Source organism: Myotis myotis, unplaced genomic scaffold (genome assembly GCF_014108235.1).
Source record: "Myotis myotis isolate mMyoMyo1 unplaced genomic scaffold, mMyoMyo1.p scaffold_m19_p_18, whole genome shotgun sequence".
In the NCBI taxonomy this organism is placed as follows: domain Eukaryota; kingdom Metazoa; phylum Chordata; class Mammalia; order Chiroptera; family Vespertilionidae; genus Myotis; species Myotis myotis.
Window position 1 is genome coordinate 33,098,331 of NW_023416322.1, and position 24,554 is coordinate 33,122,884.

The following is a 24,554-nucleotide window of genomic DNA, read 5'->3' on the forward strand; positions in this document are numbered from 1 at the left end:
TCTGGCTCCGGGGTTACCTGCGGGTAGGGTGATGCAGGCACCAGAGAGGACCTCCTCTCTAAATTCACCCAGCCATTGGTTGGCTTTTTCCAAAGCCTGTCGGCGAGGTGGGCAGGCACAGAGGGCTTGGTGTGGCGTCCCTTTACTGTCCCTTTGCCAACATCACCAAGGCAGGGAGGGCCGGAGGGTGTGTCTAGGCGGCGGGTAACCCGCTCAGCTCCTGACTCCGGCGGCCAGAGCCCCGCCTCCCCTCGCGGTTGACAGCTCAGCTGGAGCCGGAGCCGCTCGTGCCAGCCAGTCGTGTCTCAGCCTGCGCTGCCTCTGGCCCCAGCTCCCCAACCAGCTCCGGGCGCCGCTCGGCTGGGCTCCGCGTCCAGCTTCCTACTGAGAACAGTCCCTCCCTTGTGCCCGGTGCACCGTTAGCTGGAGGTTTGGCCACGTCAAGTCGGGTTTTCTACAAAAGCAGGAGCAGAGAGCTCTCTCCCTTTGCGGACACAGAAGGAGGGAGCTGGGGAGGGCAAGGCTGCTGCTCTTTGCACTGGAGATTCCGGGGCAAGGCTTCGCCTTCTCCCGGGCTGCGTCCTCTCCCGGCTGAGGGGCGCCTGGGAGCAAGCACAGCGCCTGGAAAATGGAGCAGCCGTGGACAAGGTAGGGTGACTGCTGCTTCTTCGCCGCATCCCGCATCCCTGATTTTGTGTTCCCCCCACCTCCACCCCGCTCCCCGCGCCTTTACCTCTGGGGGTCTCTTTTTTTGTTGTCTTGCCCTCCGTAATGCCCATTTCTCTAGATCCCCCTGCACGTGTTCGCGTCTCTGGTGTTTCCTTGCCTAAAAAAAAAATCTCCCCTCTAACCTCGTCTCGATGTTAAAAATACCCATGAGGCTGCCTGGGAGTTTTTGGAGAAACGTTTCTCCGTCTTTTCCTCGTTCCACAGAGGAGAGCGATCCCCGCAGGCCTTTCTTTAGGGATACCTTTGATTTCAGACACCTTGGAAAAGATCAGATTTCCTTCTCCCCCTGCCACGTCTTCCTTCCAGACCTCACCCTCCACCTACACAAAGCAAAGGGCTGAGTGAGCAGGCCAGCCAGGCTCATCTCCAGGGTCTAGTTGGAACTGAGTTTGGGAGAGGAAAGGAGGGAGATCGGAGTGCCCTTCATCGCTCAGACCTCGTGGAGGCCAGGGCAATAGCTGCTTTTCGTTCTAGGTCATATTTTGGAGATGCTGGTGAAATCGTGTCTTCTCCATCCTCCCTTCCTTCCCCCAAAGATACTTTAAAGTGGAGCTCACTCACGGGGAAGAGATGATGGGTTGAGATGAAGACTTCATTTTTGTTTTTCAGTAGGAAGGCAGATGGAGAGACTGTTCAGAGGTGTTTCCATAACAGATGTTCCCCCATCTCCAAGACCTCGCTTGGGGAACTGGAGTGGGGCCAAAGAGTGTTGGGAGCCCTACCAGAGCTCCAGGGCCAGGCAGACGCAGAAAGTAAACGTACTTGTGAAAAAGATGTGGGGGATTTTAGCCGATAGTTCCACAGGAGTGAACTGTATAATGTGAATTTTAAAGAAAGGGCAAATGAAAGTTAAGGGTATGCTGGTAAATTCACTAGACTTGCAGGTGTTGATTCTACTTTCTACTCTTTTCTGCTCTTCCCAGGCCTCTCCTAGGAGACTCCGCTCTCCTAGGGGGCATCACTAGATAAAAGGAATGCAATCAAGAATCAAGGAGGACTGAGAAACAGGCCTTGAGGGGTGACGGGAGGACCTGGGGCTCCTTAGTCCAAAGAGAACTGAAGACTGGGGAGGGGGTTTCTAGGTTAATGATGCGGATTTTTTTCAATAGATGGGGTTCCACATATGTTGACATGTATGCGTTTTGATATGTATGCTATTTTGTATTGACAACAAGCTTCAAAACTTCATGTCAAATTTTCTGAAGGTGTTGACATCATAGATATTTTTACGCTTAAAAATGTCGAATTTCGGCCAAAAAAAAAAAGAGCATTTGCGGGAAGTTTTAATTCATTACTTTATTTGGAAGAAAAGTGCTAGCGATTAATTATTAAATGCAGATTAATCATTAACTGGTTAATTATGCAGATACCGGTTAATTATGCGGATTACTCAACTATTGGAAGAGTAGCTGCTGTAGATGGAGTAGATCTATTTGGAATCTGTTAGGAGGACAGACGACTGATGAAGCAAGTTGAGGGGAGGCACATTATGGCTGCGTATAAGGGAAAAGCTTTCTAACAAGTGACCTGGGCAGTAAATAGGTTCCTGACCCAGGAGTGATTCCATCGAAGGCTTGATGACCACTTGATAATAATGAGAGGGAGTGTATGGGGGTTCTTGCTCTCTATGTGTTTTTCATACTTAAAAAAGGTATTATTGACTTTTTTGAACTTTATATTTAGATGTAACAATTTCAGAAATAATTTAGAAAAATCACAAATCATATGTTTACTAGTATAGTTCAGCTGATTGCACAAATTGAGTATACCTATGTAACGGGCACTCAGATCAAAAAAGAAAACATTACCAGCACCCCTGAAGCCCTCAGGACCTGAAGAATAACCATCATCCTAATTTTTAACACCATAGATTCATTTTGCCTGATTTTGAACTTTATGTAACTGAAATTATCCACCGTGTACTCTTTTGTATCTGGCTTCTTTCATTCAATCTTATGCTTGTGGGATTTTTAGACATTGTTGTATATAGTGGTAGTAGTTCATCTTTGCTAATATGTATGATTCTATTGTGTGTAAATATCTCAAATTTATTTATTGTTAATGCACTTTTGGGCAATTTCTAGTTTGAGGCTGTTAAGAATAGTGCTGCGGTGAACCTTTCTGTACTTGTTTTCTCGTGAATGTGCATACACATTTCTGTTGGGGTACATCCATAGAAGTAGAATTGCTGGGTAATAGGAAATGCACGCTCAACGCTAGTACATACTGCCAAGGGGTTTTCTCAAGTGCTTATAAAGAGGCTTTCAAGAGGATAGATACTCCATCCGCATCACTAGTCATCAAGGGCATGCAGATTAGAACCACAGTATACATACCACTGCATGCCGTACCATTGGATACGTATCAGAAAGGCTGGAATGGAAAAGAGAGAAAATACCAAATGTTGGCGAGGTGAAACAGTCAGAACGCTCACACTTTCTTCTCATCCCTACCCACAATAGGAAATGTATTTACATCCCAACCAGGTTACACTACACTCCCATATGTCGCTGAAACAGACGTTTCAAGTAGCAGTACTTAACCTTACCCGTGTTTTGTATTCTGATCTTTTCTACCCTGTTATTTTTCTTTTTAAAAAAATGCTGGTATGACTCACTACATGTATTTTACCACCTAGTGGGTCACACATGGAAAAATCCTCTAATGATATAGCATCACTGATGTCTCAGATACTTCCTAACTCCCAGCTAAGATCGGTTCATGATTTAAAATGTGAGCGCCCCATGCAGATCAGGCACTGTGCTAAATGCTAAGGTTAAAACTATGAATGAGACTGGGTTCTGCTTTTGGGGGTCTTACTTCCTCATTGTCTGTAATTCTGACAGAGAGCAATGAAGGCAGACATGTGCCCTGGCTGCTCTGGGAGCACAGTGAAGCAGCACAACATGGAGAATTCAAAGAGTAAAAATTAACTATGAAGTTACCATTTATTAAGCTTGTATTCATTAGCTTGTGTGTCAATCCCTTTTCATACTTTCTTTTATCTAATCTCGCAACCCTATGAGGTATAAGGTAAATGTTGTTATACTCATATTTCAGGACGAGAAAATTGAACTTTAGAGATATTAAGTAATACCCCGAGTTACACACCCATATGAGGAAGAAGTATAGTCTGGAACTATCTAATTCAGTGGTTCTCAACCTTCCTAATGCCATGACCCTTTAATACAGTTCCTCATGTTGTGGTGACCCTCAATTTCATTGTTACAAATTGAACATAATTAAAGCATAGTGATTAATCACAAAAACAATATGTAATTATATATGTGTTTTCCGATGGTCTTAGGCGACCCCTGTGAAAGGGTCGTTCGACCCCCAAAGGGGTCTTGACCCACAGGTTGAGAACCGCTGATAATTCCAAAGACTAGGCTCTTAGTTGCTTTGTTTGAGTTGAGTCTTGTAGGTGACTCAGTTTCTGAATTGGTTCTGAAGCTGGCTGCTTAACCTGACTACACTTAAGCTTATGAGTAAGCTTATGAGTAAGTTGTGATTCTATTCCCAAGTTTTCTTCTTGGCAGCTCTGGAAAGCCCCCTCTCTGAGGGGTTCTTCTCCTGAGCCCACAAACTCGTTATCTTGCTTAGTCTTCCAAAAAAGAACGGGGTGCTGAGTAATTGAGTTCTCAAAGTTAAATATCCCCTATTCCCGCCCCCGCCCACCCCACCCCCCGCCCCGCAGCATCTTGCCTGGCTGTTGCCAGACTCTTTGGTTAAATCATTCAGGGAGAGCCTGGTTGGTTCTGGAATAACAAATTTCACATGAATACATAAGCCTTACAAAAAAAAGCTGATTTGGTCACTAATCAAACTGATATCCACAACTAGGGTAGGAGTTGTCACAGGAATGAGCTCATGGAGATGATGAGGGTCATTTTGCTCACCTTGTAAATCTAGCACCAATCAGACAAACGGCTTCTACTTAATTCTTAGTATTCATCTCTCTGGACTAGCAACTCTCTAGAACCGTTTGGATACCTCAGAGTCCCTGTTTGTATTAGTTTCTTTTGATGCTGTCACAAATGCCACAAACTTAGTGACTTAAAACAATGCAAATTTATTATCTTGCCTTTCAGGAGGTCAGAAGTCTGAAAATTGGTCTTCTAGGCTAAAATAAGGTGTCAGCGGAATGTGTTCCGTTCTTGCCTTTTCCAGCTTCTGGAGGCTTTCTGCGTTCCTTGGTTCATTGGCCCCTTTCCAGAAGTGGCATCACTCCAGCCTCTGTTCATCTCATCTCCTCCTCTCATTCTTCCTCTCTTGTGTAATCCAGAATAACCTCTCCATCTCAGAATCCTTAAATCCCATCTGGAAGTGCCCTTTGCCATGTAGAGAAGCATAGTCACAGGTTCCAGATATTAGGAATGCGGGCTTCTTTGGAAGGCCGCCGTTCAGCCTACCACACTGGTAAGTGTTGGAAAAGTCATTACTCATTCTCTCCCCCTTTTAGGTGGAAATGTTCTTGTTTCTAGCATATGGGAAAGCTGACTACAAGTCAGGAAACCTTATACAGTTTCCCTGAACAAATAATTCAAGAAAAAGTGAACTTGAAATATTTAAGACTGAAGGTTAGGAAAGGAAAAGAAATTAGTCTGTTTTGTTTTATATTAACCTGTAATTTGATTTAATAAAATGCAAGCATTAATTGTATTTGCCTGCTGTGGCTGTGAAAATTTGGAGAAGGGGAGTAGCATCCAAGAAAAACAGTGGTTTGGTCTCACAATTCAAGAATTTTTATTTGTTTCTCCTCTCCCACAAAGTTAAAGTAAGTAAGACAAGATGCAGTTAAATTGCACTTAAATGGTCCCCATTAATATAGATCAGATGAACCCCCACCCCTTTTCTTTCAGCTTACACATTAAGGCTGGATTTTAAATACCAGAAGACTGGGATGAGGTTGTGTTTGTCTCTGCAAGGATAAGTTGGCTGACACCTCTCCATCACGGTGCCCCCTCCATGCTGGGTGACTCATGGCTAGTTTATTCAAGGCTGCGTGGAGCACCCATTCACTCAGTGGATGCCCTCACTACTCCTATTGGAATTGACCTTATTTTATAAATAAAATTCCAAATTGGTCTCAGAACATTCCACAAGTTCTGTCTCTGGCAAAAATTCAAATCGCATTTAAAGTTAGAAGAAAGTCCAGAATAAAAGAGCTGTCACGATGACCCAAGGTGGCTCTGTTCGATTCTATTTTAAAATGTTTAAACGCTCCAAGGACTTGTTTTCTTCCATCTCAGAACACCTTCTGAGTTCTGTGGTCAGCAAGACAAGTGTGATCTGAATTTTATTTTTTTCCCTCATGGCTGAAGCACTTTCTTAGTCATAGACTATTTATTATTGTAATAATAATAACTTGTGTTTTCATTGCACTTTAATAGTTACTCACATATTTCCCCTTCATCTGTCTCATTAGTTCCAGTCCTTCTCTGCTGGTTGCACTGCAGAAACTTCTTTCTTGCTTGACTTTCCCAAGGCCCTTGGGAAGTGGGGGGGGTCTCCTCATCATGGCCAAGGTGGGGGGTGTAAAGAAGCAACAGCTGCTGATGTATAGAAAACATTGATTGGCTAAGAAAATCGAATAAATCATAGAACTTCACACAATTGAAGAATATATTTATTTTCCATTTCATACTGTGGAGTATTATTATTCTAAATGTAGAATAGCATGTCATACTTTACTTAATCATACACCTAAATTAAAGCTTTTAGGTTTCCAATTCTTAGCTGTTATAGAGATCTGATATACATCAGGTGCCCAAAGCATCTCCTTCCACAGTTTATTTTTGAATGGTAAATGTTCAGAAGTAGGATAACTATGTCAAACACTTCTAGTTCTTGAAAATACATTGCAGTTTTCTTAGGGTTTAGAATCATATAACTCATACTAATATAAAGGTTAGTACATTCAATTTAAATATCCTTTTCAAGACCTGAGTCCCTATATGGCAGAAGGGGAAGTGAGGCACACACATTGACATATACGAGGATATCCTATTCAGCGGTTCTCAACCTGTGGGTCGCGACCCCTTTGGTGGTCAAATGACGCTTTCACAGGGGTCGCCTAAGACCATCCTGCATATCAGATATTTACATTACAATTCATAACAGTAGCAACATTCATAAGTTATGAAGTAGAAACGAAAATAATTTTATGGTTGGGTCACAACATGAGGAACTGTATTTAAAGGGCCAGAAGGTTGAAAACCACTGTATGTGAATCAGTGGCAATAGTCCCAGCTTTTACTTCTCTCTGGGGTAAGATGCCTCACTGTTACTACTGTGTCTGTATCATCTTGAAGTGTTTCCTGAAATAAACAGAAAATTTTAATATAAGAAAGAAAAAGTGGATATAATTTACATTAAAATTATGCATACATATTAGGATGTTGATTCCAAGGAGAGAGAGAGAGAAAATTGAGGCTGTATTTTGCTATACATACTGCTTTAAAACCAAGTAAGCATATGCTTTTATGTCAGGTTGTCACTTGGTAGACAAAAATGTGTCTACCAAGTGACCACATGAAAAGTTTGGAACTGAGTTGGTTTTGGAAAGATTCTTCTGTGCATTACTGTACTTTGAGATTTCCAGATTATTGGCACCTTGGGAGCAGCATTATGCCGGGAGCTGGCTCTCGAGCATCATTTTATTCACCCCGAGCTAAAATTATTATGAGTGGGCCTCAGAACACCAGTTGTTCCCGCCTACACAGCTAGCCTTGCCTTTGTTAGGATAACTCTGTGTATCCTTCAGAGGGTAGTTGCAGCACTACCGCCTTTGGAATTATTTTTGGAACGTAGTTCTGCGTGTTTTCTATCGCCAGACCACACTCTGCACCTTGACCTCACAGTTCTTCAATTCTAATTCACTTCAGTACCCCCTAAGCACAGCCACCCTTCGTTACTCATCTTCACCCCAAACTCCCCATCCCTGTGATCCTTAATTCTACAATTATATTCCCTGACCATAAGGTCAAGTCCCCCATCTCTTCATTCTTTCTGTCTATTCGGTTTACCTTATCGCTTAGTCCAGTTCCTCCCCTTCTCCACATCTTCCAGGCCTTCTGCTCTTCATTCCTCTCCCTGCTGAGCATTTGAATTGTTCCCAGCACTGTTTTTTTTTTTTTTTAATACATTTTATTGATTTTTCACAGAGAGGAGGGGAGAGGGATAGAGAGCTAGAAACATCGATGAGAGAGAAACATCAAGCACCTGCCTCCTGCACGCCCCCCACTGGGGATGTGCCCGCAATCAAGGTACATGCCCTTGACCGGGAATCAAACCCAGGACCCTTCAGTCCACAGGCTGACGCTCTATCCACTGAGCCAAACCAGTTAGGGCTCAGCACTACTTTCAAATCTCTCACTGCTTCAACAGTTCCCACCCTTGGTAACCCTCAGTCAATTTTATTATCCTCTAGGACTCTATAAGCTCTTTTTAAAAATATATATATTTTATTGATTTTTTTACAGAGCGGAAGGGAGAGGGATAGAGAGTTAGAAACATCGATAAGAGAGAAACATTGATTAGCTGCCTCCTGCACCCCCCCTCACCCCCCACTGGGGATGTGTCTGCAACCAAGGTACATGCCCTTGACCGGAATCAAACCTGGGACCTTTCAGTCCGCAGGCCAATGCTCTATCCACTGAGCCAAACTGGTTAGGACAAGCTCTTTTTTAATATATAAAACTATACTGAGAAGGAAGATTCTAATTCATTCTTTCTAACCTCTGTCAGGTCTGTAATGTTATAACACTTTCTTCACTCACCTGTCTCCTCCCTCCCTCTTCCTCTTCCCCCAAAAATGTATTCCTATCGCTTCTCGGCCTTTTGGCTAAGATCAAGTGTAGTATCTGTTCTTATCAGTTTAAAAATGTATTCCTCAAAACCTTCAATTTCAATACTATAAAATCAAAGTACAGATAGCTCGTGCAGTATTATTTCTATTTTGTAGAATTCACACAGGCATATGAACTGAAGAGCAATACATAAACATCTTTCGCAATATTGCCTTTAGGTGGTCGCACTTTTATTATTTTTATTTTTCGCTGTATACCTTTATCCTTTCCAAAATTTCTAGAGCACATAATTCTTTTCAAATCGTTAGAAATAGACAATACTAAGGAAGGAAACAGTACAAGATAATGTGAATAAAAAGATGAAAGCAGGGGGGAAAATCACCTATCTCTTGATGCTTGGTCTTACGCTCTGAGATAGACTGAGCCAGTTGCCTCGGCATACCCAATGCCTTGTGGGTGGTGCTTGTCCATGAAAACTGAGGAGTACAGAATGCAGTGCCAGGACCAAAAGCAAAAAGCGCAAGCTAAGTTTTCGAAGTGGAGGAGAGCCCATCTACCATCCTGGGTGATATCAGTGTCTTGGCTGATTATTTTATTGATTTTTTACGAGAGGAAGGGAGAGGAATAAAGAGTTAGAAACATCGATCAGCTGCCTCCTGCACAGGGGTTAGGGGAGATAATTCATTCGGTATTTGGATAGCTGATAACCTCATAGGTCAAAGTGAAGAAAATAATTACTTGAACTGCCTTTATCTTTTTTACAGTAGTAAGTGGTTTTTCTGAACCTTGATGGATAGCAGCAAGAAAAATGTCCTTGCCCAGCTGGAGTGGCTCAGTTGGTTGAGTGTCATTCCATGACCCAGGAGGTCACAGTTCGATTCCCGGTCAGGGCACATACCTGGGTCGTGGCCTCGATCCCCAGTAGGAGGCATGCAGGAGGCAGCTGATTGATGGTTCTCTCTCATCAATGTCTCTCTTTCTCTCTCTGCCTTCCTCTCTAAAATCAATTTAAAAAAATTTTTTTTTAAATGTTCCTTTTAGTGAAGACAGTATAGGAGCAAAATAGGTCATAAAATTCAAAGTTGTTGCAGATGCACAATGATGCTCGTAGCCCCCTATAGCTACTGAGGACTTAGCACTCCAGAAAAACTGCCTCCCAGAGTTCAGCTGGCCCTGGTCAATCTCAGTGAATACAGACTGTTGAGTGAAGGGTGTAAATTGCAGCCTGTGTTGGAGAAAACTGGATACCACTGTCGCAGTGTCAAGTCAGCCCATACTTAGTGTGCAGAGGGAGGCTCGGAGTGATACTCTCTCCTGTCAGAAGGGCTTTGCCAATTAAGCATCCTAGCCTGCAATTTTATAATGATAGGTCTTGAGATAAGAACAAATTATAATCTTACTGCATTTATCATATGATAGTCTGGTGTTCTGCATCTGTGACTTCTACCCCATTTGCATTTAATTTATATGTTTTTGCAGTTATGGTGCCAAATGGAGGATAGCTGGCAATATTTGGATCCGGAGAGATATATACTCAGTATCTCTCTTGGCAAGAGAAGAAACGATCCTAGGAGAAGTCTTAGAGCTTATTCACTAATGGCCTTTCCCATTTGGGTTGTGTCTATTCCCATCCCCTTTCCTGCCTGTCAGCTGATTGCCTTTGCCTGTTAGGGACAATGCCAAGTATCATCACACAAGGGGGTCAAGGCAGGCGTGGATACTTGGAGAAATTTGGCTAGAAATAGGGAAGTATAAAATAATAGATGACTCACTTTTTAGGATAGGACTTCTATAAAAAGTCATATTTGCCACTTCCCTTTTAGAATTTTAGTCATTCGTCACATGGCATCTGTTTATACCAGTACTCACATACTCAAGTGTGAACAAACTTGTGTCAGGATTTGACTCTCAATTCCATCTCCTTCCCACAGCACCACTGCCCACCCTTCCTCTCACCTCACTTTCCAGGTCGCTTCCCTGGAGGCGAGGCAGGTACAAAGGAGGCTCATTTACCCAGTAACTGAGTGGGTACAAATAGCGTGGAGAGGACAGAGTAAGGGTGTGGAATCAGACAGAAACAGTGTTCACATTTCTGAACCAACTAGCCAAATAGCTGATCCTGGGCAAATGACTTCATCCTTCCAGGTCCCTTATTTCTGCGTCTGTAAAATTGGGGGAGCATTGCCTATTTTACAGGATTTTGTGAGGATTGAATGAGATAATGCCTGGAAAATATTGGGCACTCAATAAATTATGGCGGCAGCATTGGTGGTGAGTGGTGGTGGTTGTGTAAATAATGATGGTGGTCATTGACTTCGAGATTAGTGTTGAGGAAAATTCCAGTGTAAGAAAACATGTTGAACTGTAAAGTTGTGCACAGGCAGTCCAGAGATTGTTACCTGTTGACACCCTTTGTTTCGAAGTTGGCACTGCTTGTGAAACCCTACCATGTAAAAGCTCTCAGAGCCAGAGCTTCACATATTAAAGAAAGTAGGCCACAGTTCTCCTCCTTCAGGCCCTTTTGTATCTGCAAGGGTTGAGTGTGGATATAAACTAAGAATATGAAAGATCTTTTTTTTTCTTTTTTTAAAACTACTTTTTAAAAAAAAGTGTTTTTATTGACTTTTAGAGAGAGAGGAATGGAGAGGGATAAAGAGCTAGAAACCATTGATGAGAGAGAAATATCACCAATCAGCTGCCTCCTGCCCGCCCTCCACTGGGCATGTGGCCCGACCAAGAATCGAATCACTACCTCTTGGTTCCTGGGTTGATGCTCAACCACAGAGTCACACTGGCTGGGCCTGAAAGATAAATCTTTGAACATTAGAAAGATTTCTTTCATTTGAACCAGAACCTAGCAACTCATGTCAAGTGTGCTTTAAGAATATGGGAATTAAGAGAAAATGTGTGTTTGGGTCAGTGCCTAATATTGGAAAAGACCCAAATAATCATCAAACTTCACCAATCTTCCCATCATACCACACATATCTCCCACTGTTAGAGAAGGCCACACTGAGCCTAATCCCATTTCATCTTTTATCAAAGATGACATTCAATAAAAAAGCAATGTAAATTAAATCAAAATATGGTTCCTCATTTTTAAAAAAAATAAGAATTATACCATCCTAAACCCTTGCCTATGCACCTCTCCTGTTTTATGTACCCACACCCATCCTTCAAGGCCTAGATCACATGTTCTCTGTTTTCTGTATATTTCCTATTCCCCCCCGCCCCTCAAAAAAAAACAGGACAAAATTATCTCATTTATTTTCTGAAATCTGTTTTAAATCTCATTATTCTAAGAATTATCTCTTTGAATCCTGTCCTCCTCCCCCAATAGACTCTGAGCACCTTGATGACAGGGTGTATTTCTTTTTCACCTCTATTACCAGGGCTCGCCATATAAGCAACTTACATGTTTATGAAAAGGAATGAAAAACCCTAAAGGTAGCAATCAGAGGCCATTTCGTGCTCTAAGTACTACTATATATAGCATATTGTTTTCCCTCCTTCTGAAGAAGAAAATCATAAAAGATAGTAATTGCTTCTAGGAGATGGCCTTTGTCCCCCGGCTCAGAGATGTGAAGCAGGGTGGTGGTGGGGGGGATGAAGTCGGGGGACCACATTGTCTGGTAGTCCAACAACGTCAGTGTGTGCAATTGCCCTGGGGAGAGGCCTGAAAAAAACCACCACTCCTTTGGGAGTTTGGACACTCATATGGGAAGAATTAGCCCTAGATTAATAATATTAATAGGTGAGACTAAGAAGGAAAAAGTAATGGGACCTAGATAGACAACACCTCTTTTTAAATAGTTTTGGGGTGAGTTTGGTCCAGGGGTACTAATATTTCATTCCGTTCAAAGACTTGTTGCACAGCCTGCTTTGTGATGGTGAAGTTGTCCAATCACCATCTTGCCATTGCTCATGTATAGTATGGTCCATTAGCATGATCCATTTCTCTTCTCATTCCACAGATTAAACAGGCCAATGCAAGGCAGTAACGCCACATATGCAGTTTGCAAAGGACGGCTTATGGCTGCCTCATAGAGAATATCTCCCTGTGGGCTCGGTTGTGGTGTCACCCTTTGCTAAGGCAGAAAGACTTAAGTTTCTACTCCTCCCCACAGTGTGATGAGAGACTAGACTGGTGGGACCAGCAAACTGCTCAAACCTTGGAAAGGAGTTATATCACTGGCCATTTTCAAGCAAAGCAAAATCGAGCGCCTTGGGTATTCCTGACAGAAGTGAAGCTACCATATGTACTTAGAAAGTTGCTGGAAGAAATGGTCAGAGCACAATTCGACAGCATCAGGGTATCAGAGTGTCGCAGATGGCTTTGGGAAGAGCAGTTGTTTTCTGATCATACTCAACCTAAACACCCTGGAAAACTATAGGGAAAGCTAGTAATAGGAGATATTGAATGTCATAGTTTGAGTCCAGTGTCTTCATAGCTGCTTATGAGCAAATCATGAAAATGTGGGTAATATACCATCAGAAATTAAGTAGGTGAACAGCCGGTGGGTGGATTGTACTTGGAAAATGCTTGGCTCTTCAAATTAAGCAGAAGAATGTCCTGATAAAAATTAATGAGTGTAATTTTAGTGTAATTGGTGTCAGTATCAACAGATGAATGAGGTAGGGAGAAAAGGATGAGGCTCATTGAGGGAAAGTGTAGTTCATTTATACTGGAAAAGCTACATTTAAGGGAAAAGCATCTTGGGGGAAAGATCATACATGTCCATGTATGTAGGAGAGCTACAAATGCCCTGGCAAACCACACAACTCACTGAGCATGAGTCAATCGTGGACTCGTGTTAAAAAAAGAAATCTAGAAACACTTGAATTTTAGAAACTGGGACAAAAGATAAACAGGTTTTTTCCAGACTTGGTAATAGGGAAGAATTTACCAACATATATTACTGCTTTGTGTATGTGATGTGTGTGGGGTGACAGGGGGGCAAGCTTGGAGCCGGTCTGTAGCATACTCCAATTCTCTTTGCACTTTGGTTTATCAGATGCATGAATTGCAATCCCCTGAACATATACCCTGTGTTTCTTCACCATGAGCCCCCCTTCCCTGGGGGAGCATCAGATTCCTTACCAACTTTTTGGAGCAGCTGAGTGAGTACCACTCGCTGGCAATAAGAGGGAACTTGAGCTGTTAATAGAGTTAAAGTGATTTTTTAAAAACCTCCAGAGACTACAATAATCCCATTAACTCAGTATCCATCCTCTCTACCCTTTCAGTTATTGATTCATCCCGGGCAGACAGCTAGCTCCGAGTGGGTGTGGGCGGCGCAGAGAAGGTGAGGTATCTCAGAGGGCCCATATGCATGGCCTTGCTGTAACCTGCTCCTGATGGATCTTGAATGTGGAATCTTCCGAGCAAGGAGGATTGAATGAGATCATGTCTGGACAGTTCCCCAGATATTTGGAAAGTATTAAAATGGGTTTTATGCTTAAGCATCTACTAGAATAGAATTGCATAAATACTGTAAGGAACTGTAGAAATTCATGTACTTCTTTTACAAATAGTTGAGGAAATTGAAGGCCAGAAGAAGTAAAAGTGACATCATAAGACAGTAGCTTATAATCACAGATTAATGAAATATGTGCTAAAGCCAATAGGTTACTCGAGACTGTGTCTTTAAGCAGAAATGAAATCTGTCTGTGCTTTATCAATATCAGGAAAATAGCCTCCAAGACCTGTACGGAGTCCGGCAGGTATCACAGAGAGTTCATGAGTTGGGACTGAGAAGGGACTGTGGCAAACTGGAGAATACACCTGTTCTGTTTAAAGGTGGCAGGTTATCCGCGTATGGGAAGGCAGGCCAAGTATTGCTAGACCCGTTCATTTTCCAAGAGAAGTTAGAAATGGGTCAACTTTGTGTTGACCAAATAGAACATGTGGGATGGGCTGAATTTGGCCTGAGGAATGACCCTGCTCCCGGTGGCTACCTAGGTCTATGGGCTGAGCATAAAGGAATTCATCTAACTCGTGAAAAGAAGCAGCCAAGTATAAGCTTTAGTCTCTACAGATTTTTCAAGATATTATTCTGGCTGATAGTGTCATTATCCAAGTAGTATATTTATCTCTTTCATTGTTCACTCACAAGGGAAGTTTTTAATGAGAAGTGGAAAAGGAAAGAGGCAGGGGACCTGGAAGGAACCACCAACTGGTGATCTGCTTTTGCATAATTGAGAGTTGGCAGGTGGTGTGTGTAGACGAATTTGTCCTTTCTGGTACTTTCATGTCCATCTGGAAATTAACAAAGTGGAGATTCGTGCCAAGATCCAGACCTGAGACAGTGAAAAAAGAACATCAACAATTTCGGAAGAAATGCCTCCCTGTGAATGGCTTTTTAAAAAAGAGAAGCCCTCTAAATCTCTGCCTACAGAATTATTTTTCCAGCAACCAACTGGGAGTATCCAAGGTTTAAGGAATAAGCTAAATGTTGAAAGCATCTCATTGTAGGATTATTGCAATGCTCTCTCTGTTTCTGCCTTCCCCACCCAGCCAGTCTGGTGTCAAAACAGCAGCCAGCCCTTTTAAAACATTCGTCACTCAGTTCATCTCTCTTTCAGACGCACAAGACTCCAGTGGCTAAATGCCTCTCAGTGTCCCAAAAGGCTTTAGATAGTCTGCTCCCGTCCAGCCTTCCCGTTACTCCCCTGACCTCCCCTCCCGCTACTCACCACGTGCTCTCTCTGCCCAGCCACACTGGCCTCCTTGCTGTTCTAAAACCACTCTGGCGTGCCCCCTTCTAAGAGCCATTGCTTTTGATTTTCTCTGCTTAGAAAATTTTTCCCCCAATACCCCAAGGCTACCCGTAGTGCCTTTCAGAGAAACCTCGCCTAGTGAAAATTGTCACACATACCCCATTGCTTCCAGCACTCCCTATCCTCATCTCTAATTTTTAAAAGTACTTGTCCCCAGTTTCTAACTATACATTTTCCTTTTGTTCCCCCTTTTCTCTAAGCTCTATGAGTGCAGGCATTTTTTTTTTTTTTTTAGTTTTTAAAAATATGTTGTTATTGATTTTAGAGGGAGGGAGAGGGAGAGAGAAACATCAATGAGAGAGAAACATTCATCCACTGCCTTCGGCATGCCCCCTACTGGGGATCAAGTCCGAGACCTGGGCATGTGCCCTGACCGGGATCGAGCCAATGACCTCTTGGTGCCTGGGATGATGCTCAACCATCTGAGCCACACCGCTGGGCAAGCGCAGACGGTTTTGTCTGTTTTGTTCACTGTACATTTGTGCCTAAAACAGTGCCTAAAAACATATTAAGTGCTTGACAAGTATTTGTTAATAATTTTGAGGTTTCCCCCTTTCTGTGCTAGGGATGGTGGTCTTTGTTGTGCTGGATAGATACACCTCTTGCTACTGAATATTGGTGTCTTTAGCATTTCCATGCCAATTTGATTTCTATGCCAATTCTACTTCCTAAACATATCTTGAATTTTTTTGCTTTTCTCCATCTCCAGGTCATTTTCTTTGGTTAAAATGATCATAACTCCTTGCTTTCCCTGTCTACCCTTGTTCCCTCCACGCAGTATCACTCAACAGTCAGAATGATCTGTCTAAAATCTAAACCTGGCCATTTACCATTCATTCCTGATTTAAAATCCTTCAGTGGTTTCCACTGTCCTTCATATAAAACTCAATATCCTGCCCTATCCCACAAGGCCAGACAAAGTCTGGTCCCAATCAGATTTTCTGTGTTCCTTTCCGACTCAGTTTCATTGCTGTTCCCTCATGTTGGAATACTCTTCTGTTCCCATTTTTCAACTGGTTGACATTCTCCCTCTTTTTTTTTTTAATTCTCACTTGAAAATATTTTTCTTTTCTTTCCTTTTTATTTTGCTGCAAAAAGCTTTATTGTTTCATTTGGTCCAATGCATGGAAAGGGCTTCAGGGTGGTTAAAAGAATGGCTAGTAGTTTCAGGAAGAGGCTCAGGTAAAAGCCAGACACCAGGGGATGTAGAGGGGCCTCTCACAAGTCGTGCTTGTGGTTGAGTCTTAAGAAGAGATACTCGCCCAGCCCAGCCTGGGGGCCAGCGGCCTGCGGAGGTGAGGCAGGTGTCGCCCATCTTCTTGATGAGTTTCACCTCCTCACCCCGGAAGTGGTTCTCCAGGAAGTCACAGAGATGAGAGTCTGCGCGGGTAGAACCAGGGCCTGCGGCTCCAAAAGGGCCTGGTTCAGGTTCCTCACCAAGGCCAGGGCGGCTGCCATGGCATCCTGAGTTTTGCCCACTCATCTTGGGAGGCTTCAGCACCCTTGGGGAGGCTTGTTTTGCCACTTTAAGAGGCGCTCAGCACCCTCGGGCTCCTTTTTAGAAGTGGCCCCCTGCCCTCGAGAGCCACATTGTCCCAGTAAAAATAGAAGCCCAGAGAGCAGTAGGTGTAGGAGGCCCGCAGATGCAGGTTGGCCAGGTCGTGGACCGCAGCCTCCACGTCGGTAGAATAATTATGATGAATTTGGGAGCTCATGGCTGTTCATCAATAAGGAGTTAAGGTAGAAAAAAAACCAGTGTGCGGCTGGTCCCGGAGGTGGTTCTGAAGGTGGTGACTGGATAAGACACAGGAGAATGGTCGGAGGCTGGAAGGAGTATCCCTGGGTCTGTTTCATCCAAACACTGTTGAAGCAAGAAACATATCTGGGACCGATGATGTTTTCCTATTGATTTTTAGAGAGAGTGGAAGAGAGAGGGAAAGACAGAGAGAAATATCCATGTGAGAGAAACACAACGATTGGTTGCCTCCTGCACACACCCTGACCAGGGTCTGGTCCGGAGAGGAGCCTGCAACTGAGGTACATGCCCTTGACTGGAATCGAATCCGGGACTCTTTGGGCCACAGGCCAATGCTTCATCCACTGAGCCAAAAGGGCTACGGCATGGTTGACGTTCTCTTTATCTCAGTTTTAATGTCCCCTATTCTGAGTTTCTCTCAGTCTCTCTACTAGTTAACTTACTCTGCATTTTCCTTCATAGCATTTGCCACTTGGTAATTCAATACTTGTGGAATTGTTTAGTCTATGGCCATCTCTAGGTGTACTACTGATTGAGGATAGAAACCCTACTGGTGGGGTTTGTCTTTGTATTTCCAGCACTTACCACTGTCCCTGAAGCTTAGTAGGAGTTTAGTGAATACTTGTGGAGAAATAAATGAAAACAGAACATAGGTAGGTGTCTTGTCACCCCAGGGATTGGGGACCCGGTGAGAGGTTATCTCATGAATTATTTGTTTCTCTTTACAGAGATTATTTTGCAGAGGATGATGGGGAGATGGTACCCAGAACAACTCATGCAGCAGGTAAGGAAGCCATGGGCCTTGTCTTGTTAAATTCTTGGTTTCCTGCTGGTCATAAATCCCTTGAGCCACAGACCTTTAAATTCACCATGGCAGTGTCCTCAGACTCTTTGTGAATTTTCAAACATGCTACTGTGGCATGTAAACTCCTCACCTGGCCAGCACATGCAGTGAATCTGTATGTGAACTCTAGACTTTTAATGATGCTGTAATCGCAAGGTTAGAGTCGCTTGTAAATTGATTAAAATAGAGTCTGCCAGAAATCTTCACTGTAATATACCATTAAAATGAGTATAATAACAGTGTCAGGCTCACAAGTGAGGTTAAGTGGCAAGAGCTCTTAGAACAGAGCCCGTGAAGGAATAAGCACCCAGTAAATATAGTTATTAATGTATTCATAATACGTTCTCATCATGACTGCCCTAACATTAGCCAGAGATCTACCTAAATTACAAAACCAGTGTGAAGATAGTTCTCTCTTTTCAGATTTTCACAAAAACTTAATCATTTGAGGATTTCACTTTGCCAAGTGATCTGCCTTTTTTATACCAGCCTCGGAGCACAGATAGTTCATATGCCCCATGTGGGGAGAAGTTTATAATTGGAACATGTTAGGGACTTCAGAGTCACTTAAAACTAGCAATGGTAGTTGCGTACGTTAATCTACAGTGATCACAGTGCCACCATTATGTGACATCATCTGTTGTTCTGTTTCACTGGCAGCTTTCCTCAGTGACGCTAAAGATCGGGGCCCTCCCGTGCAGTCACAGACCTGGAGAAGTGGTGAGAAGGTCCCCTTTGGGCAGACACATTACCTGAGAGCCTTTGAAAAAGCCCCTCAGGTGCAGACCCAGGCTCTCCGAGACTTTGAGAAGGTAAGTCACATGGTTAGTTGTTATCCCAACTCGGAGGAGTCCCATAGGTAGTGATGTCTTATAAAACTCTGATCCATGGCTTGCTCTGGTGTGGGCGTTCTTACCATAATGGCGCCTCTTGTACGAGCATGTGCCCCAATAAAGCATCTGCACTATTAGCTGTGTGCCTGAGCGCTGTGGTTTGTGGGCAGTGAGTGGCCTGAGGCCGCGATTCCGCTGCCTCGCCAATTTTGTCCCTGGTTTACTTCTCAGATCAATTCAGGAGGTTTAAATGGCACCTGAGCCCAGGGAATCCAGTCCACGTGGCTGGCATTATCCTCTCTGTAGCTGGCTTGGACACAACTCCACACATCTGGATACTGTCTGTGGTGTGAGGCGGCTCAGCCACAACCATTTGCTGCTCAACAAGAATCTGTCATTGTGGCTCAGAACTCCTGCTTCAACTCTTGATGTGCTCAGCACCTTGATATGTTTACCCTTAGATTTGGCCAGGCCAGATTACGGATAATGTAATTCAGGACCCCAGCTCCCTGTGCCCTGGATTGACCCCAGGAAGGCTGTACAGTAGCACCCATCTTCTGGCATTTATATGGCCTGCACAATAAGACCCATCTACTGGCATTTATAGGGTCTGGAAAGAGCACCCAGGATTTCTTACACCCCTGTGTGCTAAAAATAGAAATAGTTCTTTGGTGCCCCCTGGGGGTTACCCAGGTATCAGGCTACACACCAGTACTGTATAGATGCACTCAGACCCGTGGGTTTCTTCTATTCTTGAATTGATAGCTTTTGACATAAAATAATAAAATTCCATTTTCAAAACAGGGTTAATAAAGCTGTGTTGACATGGGTTTTCCCCGTCTTCTCTCAGTTTTTAAATAGAAATGTTTCATTAGGACCTACTGTGCATCCTACCAGATTTCCTGTGGACAGAGAAGATGCGCCACGTCCCGTGGGCTTGAGAATTAAACAGCTTGTTCTTGCTTTGGCTTTGTTTTCACCCAGTGTTGTCATGGATACTGGGTGTGTTTTTTTAAGACACAGAGAGTTTGCAGGAATATTAAGTGGCTTTTGAAGACTAAGCCTCTGAACCGCTATGGTGCTGGGAGTGGGAGTTGGGCTGGTAACACCCAGACCCTCCCTCTTTGTTCACCATTGGATTCTGCATAAGCACCCAGGGGTGAGCAGAGTGGCAGGGCTCCTCAGAGCTGGGGGCGGGGCTCTCGGAAAGCCAGTCTGCCTGCAGGTTCCTTTTGGTTGAGAGGCGATTTGGAACCTGGAAGTCGGAGGTGTCACCTACACTGACAGAATGAATGGCCGGATGCTGTGGGGGGAGGGTAGATAAAGGGCCGAGTTGGGTGACAAACAGAAGTCACCTGATGTTCAGGTATGGATGTCTAAGTCCTTTTCTCTTAACATCCAGGTCTAAGATCCCTGATTAGTCCCTGTTCTCAATGCTGGGGACCATGGACAGAAACCGATGCAAGACACAGAAGAGGCCAATAGGAGATATTTAAAATCTCTCTCCCCTGTGTGTCAAGTAATACATAAGAAACAAGGGCTATGACACTTTTTTGTCAGAAATGTCATTGCTGGGACTAAGAAACTGACTTTTTCAGGGTTATGCAGTTTATGTACCAAGATTATAAATCCAGACAGGTTATTGGGTCAGAAAGATTCTTACCTATAAACGGTGTTGAGAAAAACTCCTTTCATGCTTTCCCGAGCATGTCTGGGATGAGGAGAATAGAGCAGCAGGTAGACAGTACTAGCTATCACATCTTGATCACTTTCTATGTGTCAGGTACTGTTTTAAGTATTGCAGTATTATCTCACTTAATGAGAGGGGGGCAGAGAGAGAGAGAGAGAGAGAGAGAGAGAGAGAGAACAGGTGAAGGGAGGAAAGGGGAGGGGAGGAGAGGAGAGAAACATCGACATGAGAGAAACATCAATCAGCTGTCCTCCCCACCCCCAGTACTTGCACCAACCAGGGATTGAACCTGAAACCTAGGTATGTGCCCTGACTGGGAATCAAACTTGCAACCTTTTGGTGTATGGAAGATGCTCCAATCAACTGAGCCACCGGCCAGGGCAATACTTAATATATTTTATTTCAACTATTTTTTAGTTCATTTTCCTAATTTTGAGATAGATATTATTACATCTGTTAGACCGATGAAGTGACCAAGACTCAAATAACTTACCTAAAGCTATACTGGTTTAAAGTGACAGAACCATGATTACTCCAGTGATTTCCAAGGTTCCTAGGGAAATGAGTGGACCATTCCAAGAAAGAGAGTTAGATTGGCGAAATGTGCGTAGTGTGGTTTTATGTGTAGAATCAAATGGCAGATGCTATAGAAAAGCTATGGAGATGTGGGGGCCTGTGGCCGTAAGGTCTAAAGGGGGCCTCCACTGCTTTCTCCTGTTTACACATCTATAATAATAAAAGGGTAATATGCTAATTAGACCAGACGTCCTTCCGGATGACCTTCCAGACGAAGCTGGGGCTGCGAGGGAAGCCTGGGTCCTGGGTGCCAGAGGGAAGCCAGTGCCGGCAGCTGGGGGAAGGAAGGCCTAATCTTGCACGAATTTCGTGCATTGGGCCTCTAGTTTTTAATAATGTTGTCTTGAACATGAAAATACTAGCAAACCCAGCTGCAGTGTTTGCCTAATTATAGTGTGATGCCAGGTTTCCCTGGTCGTCTGATAGTTTGAATCCAGCCACAGTGAGTCAGCTGGGTGAGGCTCCACCCATCCTGGAAAAATTTTCCACTTGAATCTTGAAATCTGTGTGTGTGTGTATGTGTGTGGTGGTGGTGGGTGGGGTGGGGGTGGGAGGACAAGTCCTAGAAGGGACTTTTCTGCCTTTCTGGAGATCCGAATTCTCACAGTCTGGGTCTCCTGTCTGGGTTAGGTGAATCAGGATCAGATCTCCGCTGGCTTTAGGTCCAGCAGCTTCAGTGCTTCTTGGGAGTTTCTCTCTAATTATACAGCCTTGGGAAATGAATGCTACCAGTGAAGAGCATGTTCACTAAAAACAAACAACCCGGCAGTTATGCCTCCCAAACCACAGTTCCCCAAGCATACTGACTTCGTTTTTGCTGGTGTTTGGGGCATTCAGAAAGTTATTAGAGGACCCTGGCTGGGTAGCCCAGTTGGTGGGAGCGTCGTCCCCATATGCCAAGGTTGCGGGTTTGATCCCTGGTCAGGTATCAAACATACAAGCTTTAACCATTGAGTGCACAGAGAAGTGGAACAACAAAATCGATGTTTCTCTCTCTCTCTTCCTCTCCCTCTCTAAAATCAATCAATAAATAAAAAATTTTAAGTTATTAGATGAGAAGGGAAGGGGGCAATCCTAAACTTTCAGCAATCATAAGGACAGAATTTTCTTCTTTCTAAACATGACTTTTCAGGAGGATTCCACAGTCATTCCACAGAACTTCAGAAACAATTTCATTCCTAAGCAACATGGTCAGATATGTATCAACACAATCTTTTTTTAAAAAAAAAAAATTAATAAAAGGGCTGATTCTGAGTGATGTAGAGGATACAGAGTTGCATACAAGTTACCATTCTCAAAGAGTGTACAGTCTGACTGGGGTACATGAAATTTAAGTCATCCAAGATTTAATTTAAATAACAGCTAAGGCAACAGGGGAAGAGATATCACAGGGTTAGAACATTTGCTAAGGAAATGTATGTCTTTAAAACCCAAATATTAGAAAAACATTCTAAAATTTGTATTAATATAAACATGTGTAAATGTCTCTTCTTCACTCAATGAAGAGAGCTTTGTCTTCTTCCTATGGACCTTGAGGAATTTTCATTCCAGTAATAATTTCCATTCCAAAAATAATTTTTAAAAATAGCAACAAAAGTGATGATGCCAGTTAACATTTATGGAGTGCTTACAGTGCCCAGGGCTCTGTGGATGCACTTGACTTGCATTATCTTGTTCAGTTCTTATGACAGTAAACGGAGGCTGGCACAACCGTTATCTTGATCCGTGCAGAGAGGGACACTGAAGCCAGAAAAAGATAGTGATTGTTAGAAAGGGCTGAGCTGGGATTTGAGCAGAAGCGTACTTATGTCAGAGCCTGAACTCTTTTTAAAATATATATATATATATATATATTTTTATTGATTTCAGAGAAGAAGGGAGAGGGAGAGAGAGATAGAAGCATCAATGATGAGAGAGTATCACTGATCAGCTACCTCCTGCACACCCCCACTTGGGATTGAGCCCGCAACCTGAGATTGTGCCCTTGACTGAAATAGAACCCGGGACCTTCCAGTCTGAAATCCAATGCTCTATCCACTGAGCCAAACCAGCAAGGGCCAGAGCCTGAACTCTTAGCCACACTGTGTTTTAATCCTTACGTGAGGATAAGTTTTTATTGATTTTAGAGAGAGAGGAAGGGGGAAGAGAGAGGAGAGAGAGAGAGAGACAGAGACCAGTACTGTATAGGGCCTTGAAGTTATGTAAAGGGTTTTCATTTTTATCGGAATTCCTTGGGGAACCATCGATAGCTTCTACACAGGGAGGTGATGTGATCAGATTTTCCCTTTTGAAACATCCTTTTGGCTTCTGTATGGACTGTGGATTGGAGGAGTCAGTCTAAGGCAGAGAGGCAGTTAGGAGGCTGTGGAGTAGTCCAGACAAAGGTTGGTAGTGGTGACCGATAGGATGAGAGAAATGGACAGGGGAAAGAGAGATGTCAGATGCAGAACTAACAAGACTAAACAGTTGATTGGATGTACGGCCCGTGATAGAGAAGAAGCCTAAATATGACCTCCCACCAATTCATCTCCATTCCCATTGCAGGGTAGGGTGTCACCTGTTGTAAACTTCCAGAGCACCTTGTACTTTTCCTTTAATAACATGATATATGTTTTCAGAGTCTCTCTTCTCTCTTAGGATCTGAGCTCCATGATAGCAGAGACTGGATTCATCTCATTCACCACTAGATAGCGGAGTGCCTAGTTATAGCAGGCACGCCTCTTTTCTCTCTTTGCTGTGTTTTGGATGAATGAATGATATCAAGCTTTCTTGCTTGGGCAACTCAACTAGGTGATGCCATCCACTGAGAAGGGGAACCACTGAAGCAGGCACATGTAGTTCTTGTATAATCATTAAACCACCAGCAACAAAGGCCAAAAGCTAGGAAAGGGGTTTTCATTTTTGGAGGGAAATTAAGGCGATCTTTCTGCTCTTAAGGGACTCTCCATTGAATTGGTAAGATAGTCAAACAGATAATCCCAAGGACAAGAGTTGGAAGCACTGGAGAGGGGCCCTCCCCTGGCTTTAGGGTCAGATAGGCTTCCTTCAATAGGTGCTATCAGTCAACTCCTCCAGGGCGAGCTGGTGACAGTCAGAGCCGAGTGGGCGGGGAAGAGGAATGGCTTTCCAGGCGAACACTGATCCCAGGACAAGTCCTGGGCAGCAGACAGCATAGTGAATTCAGAAACAGGAGGGTTGTTGTCATGGCTGGAGCACTAGTGTTGACAAGTTCAAGTTGGCAGTGTCTCTCCCTAACTAGCCTCTACTCCTGGTCAAAGCCTCGTTGTTGCAACCATGGTTGTTCATGATACACTGTGAACTCTTAGCTCATCCGCCTGGAGAACGTCCTAACTGTGCCTCTGAAATCGCCTTCTTTCCTAGAGAAGTATGGAGAAAGGTTGGTTGGAAATCTAGAAAAACAGGTGAGGCCGTCAATTGGTAGGTCCCCCCTTGAGCATTAGAAGCTCTTCCTGGGTTGAACCAACTGTGAACAGACAACACCAAGTCCTGTTGCTATAGATGGAGCCACGCTGAT

At 43.6% G+C, this 24,554-nt stretch overlaps 1 protein-coding gene and 1 pseudogene across 6 annotated transcripts in view; both read left to right on the forward strand.

Annotated features, from left to right (window-relative positions):
* The first annotated feature begins 382 nt into the window (after positions 1-382).
* Positions 383-24,554, forward strand: part of LOC118673634 (myomegalin-like) — a 141,694-nt gene continuing 117,522 nt past the window's right edge. For 3 of the 6 annotated variants that reach the window (XM_036344692.1, XM_036344704.1, XM_036344701.1), the window contains exons 1-3: positions 385-648; positions 17,805-17,860; positions 18,581-18,732. In XM_036344692.1, coding sequence (XP_036200585.1) covers positions 629-648; positions 17,805-17,860; positions 18,581-18,732 — 228 coding nt within the window. In that variant the 5' untranslated portion in view covers positions 385-628. Of the gene's footprint in view, positions 649-17,804; positions 17,861-18,580; positions 18,733-24,554 lie in introns of all 6 variants that reach the window. The other 3 variants (XM_036344707.1, XM_036344706.1, XM_036344703.1) reach the window with 3 other exon arrangements.
* Positions 8,556-8,702, forward strand: LOC118673856 (annotated as a pseudogene).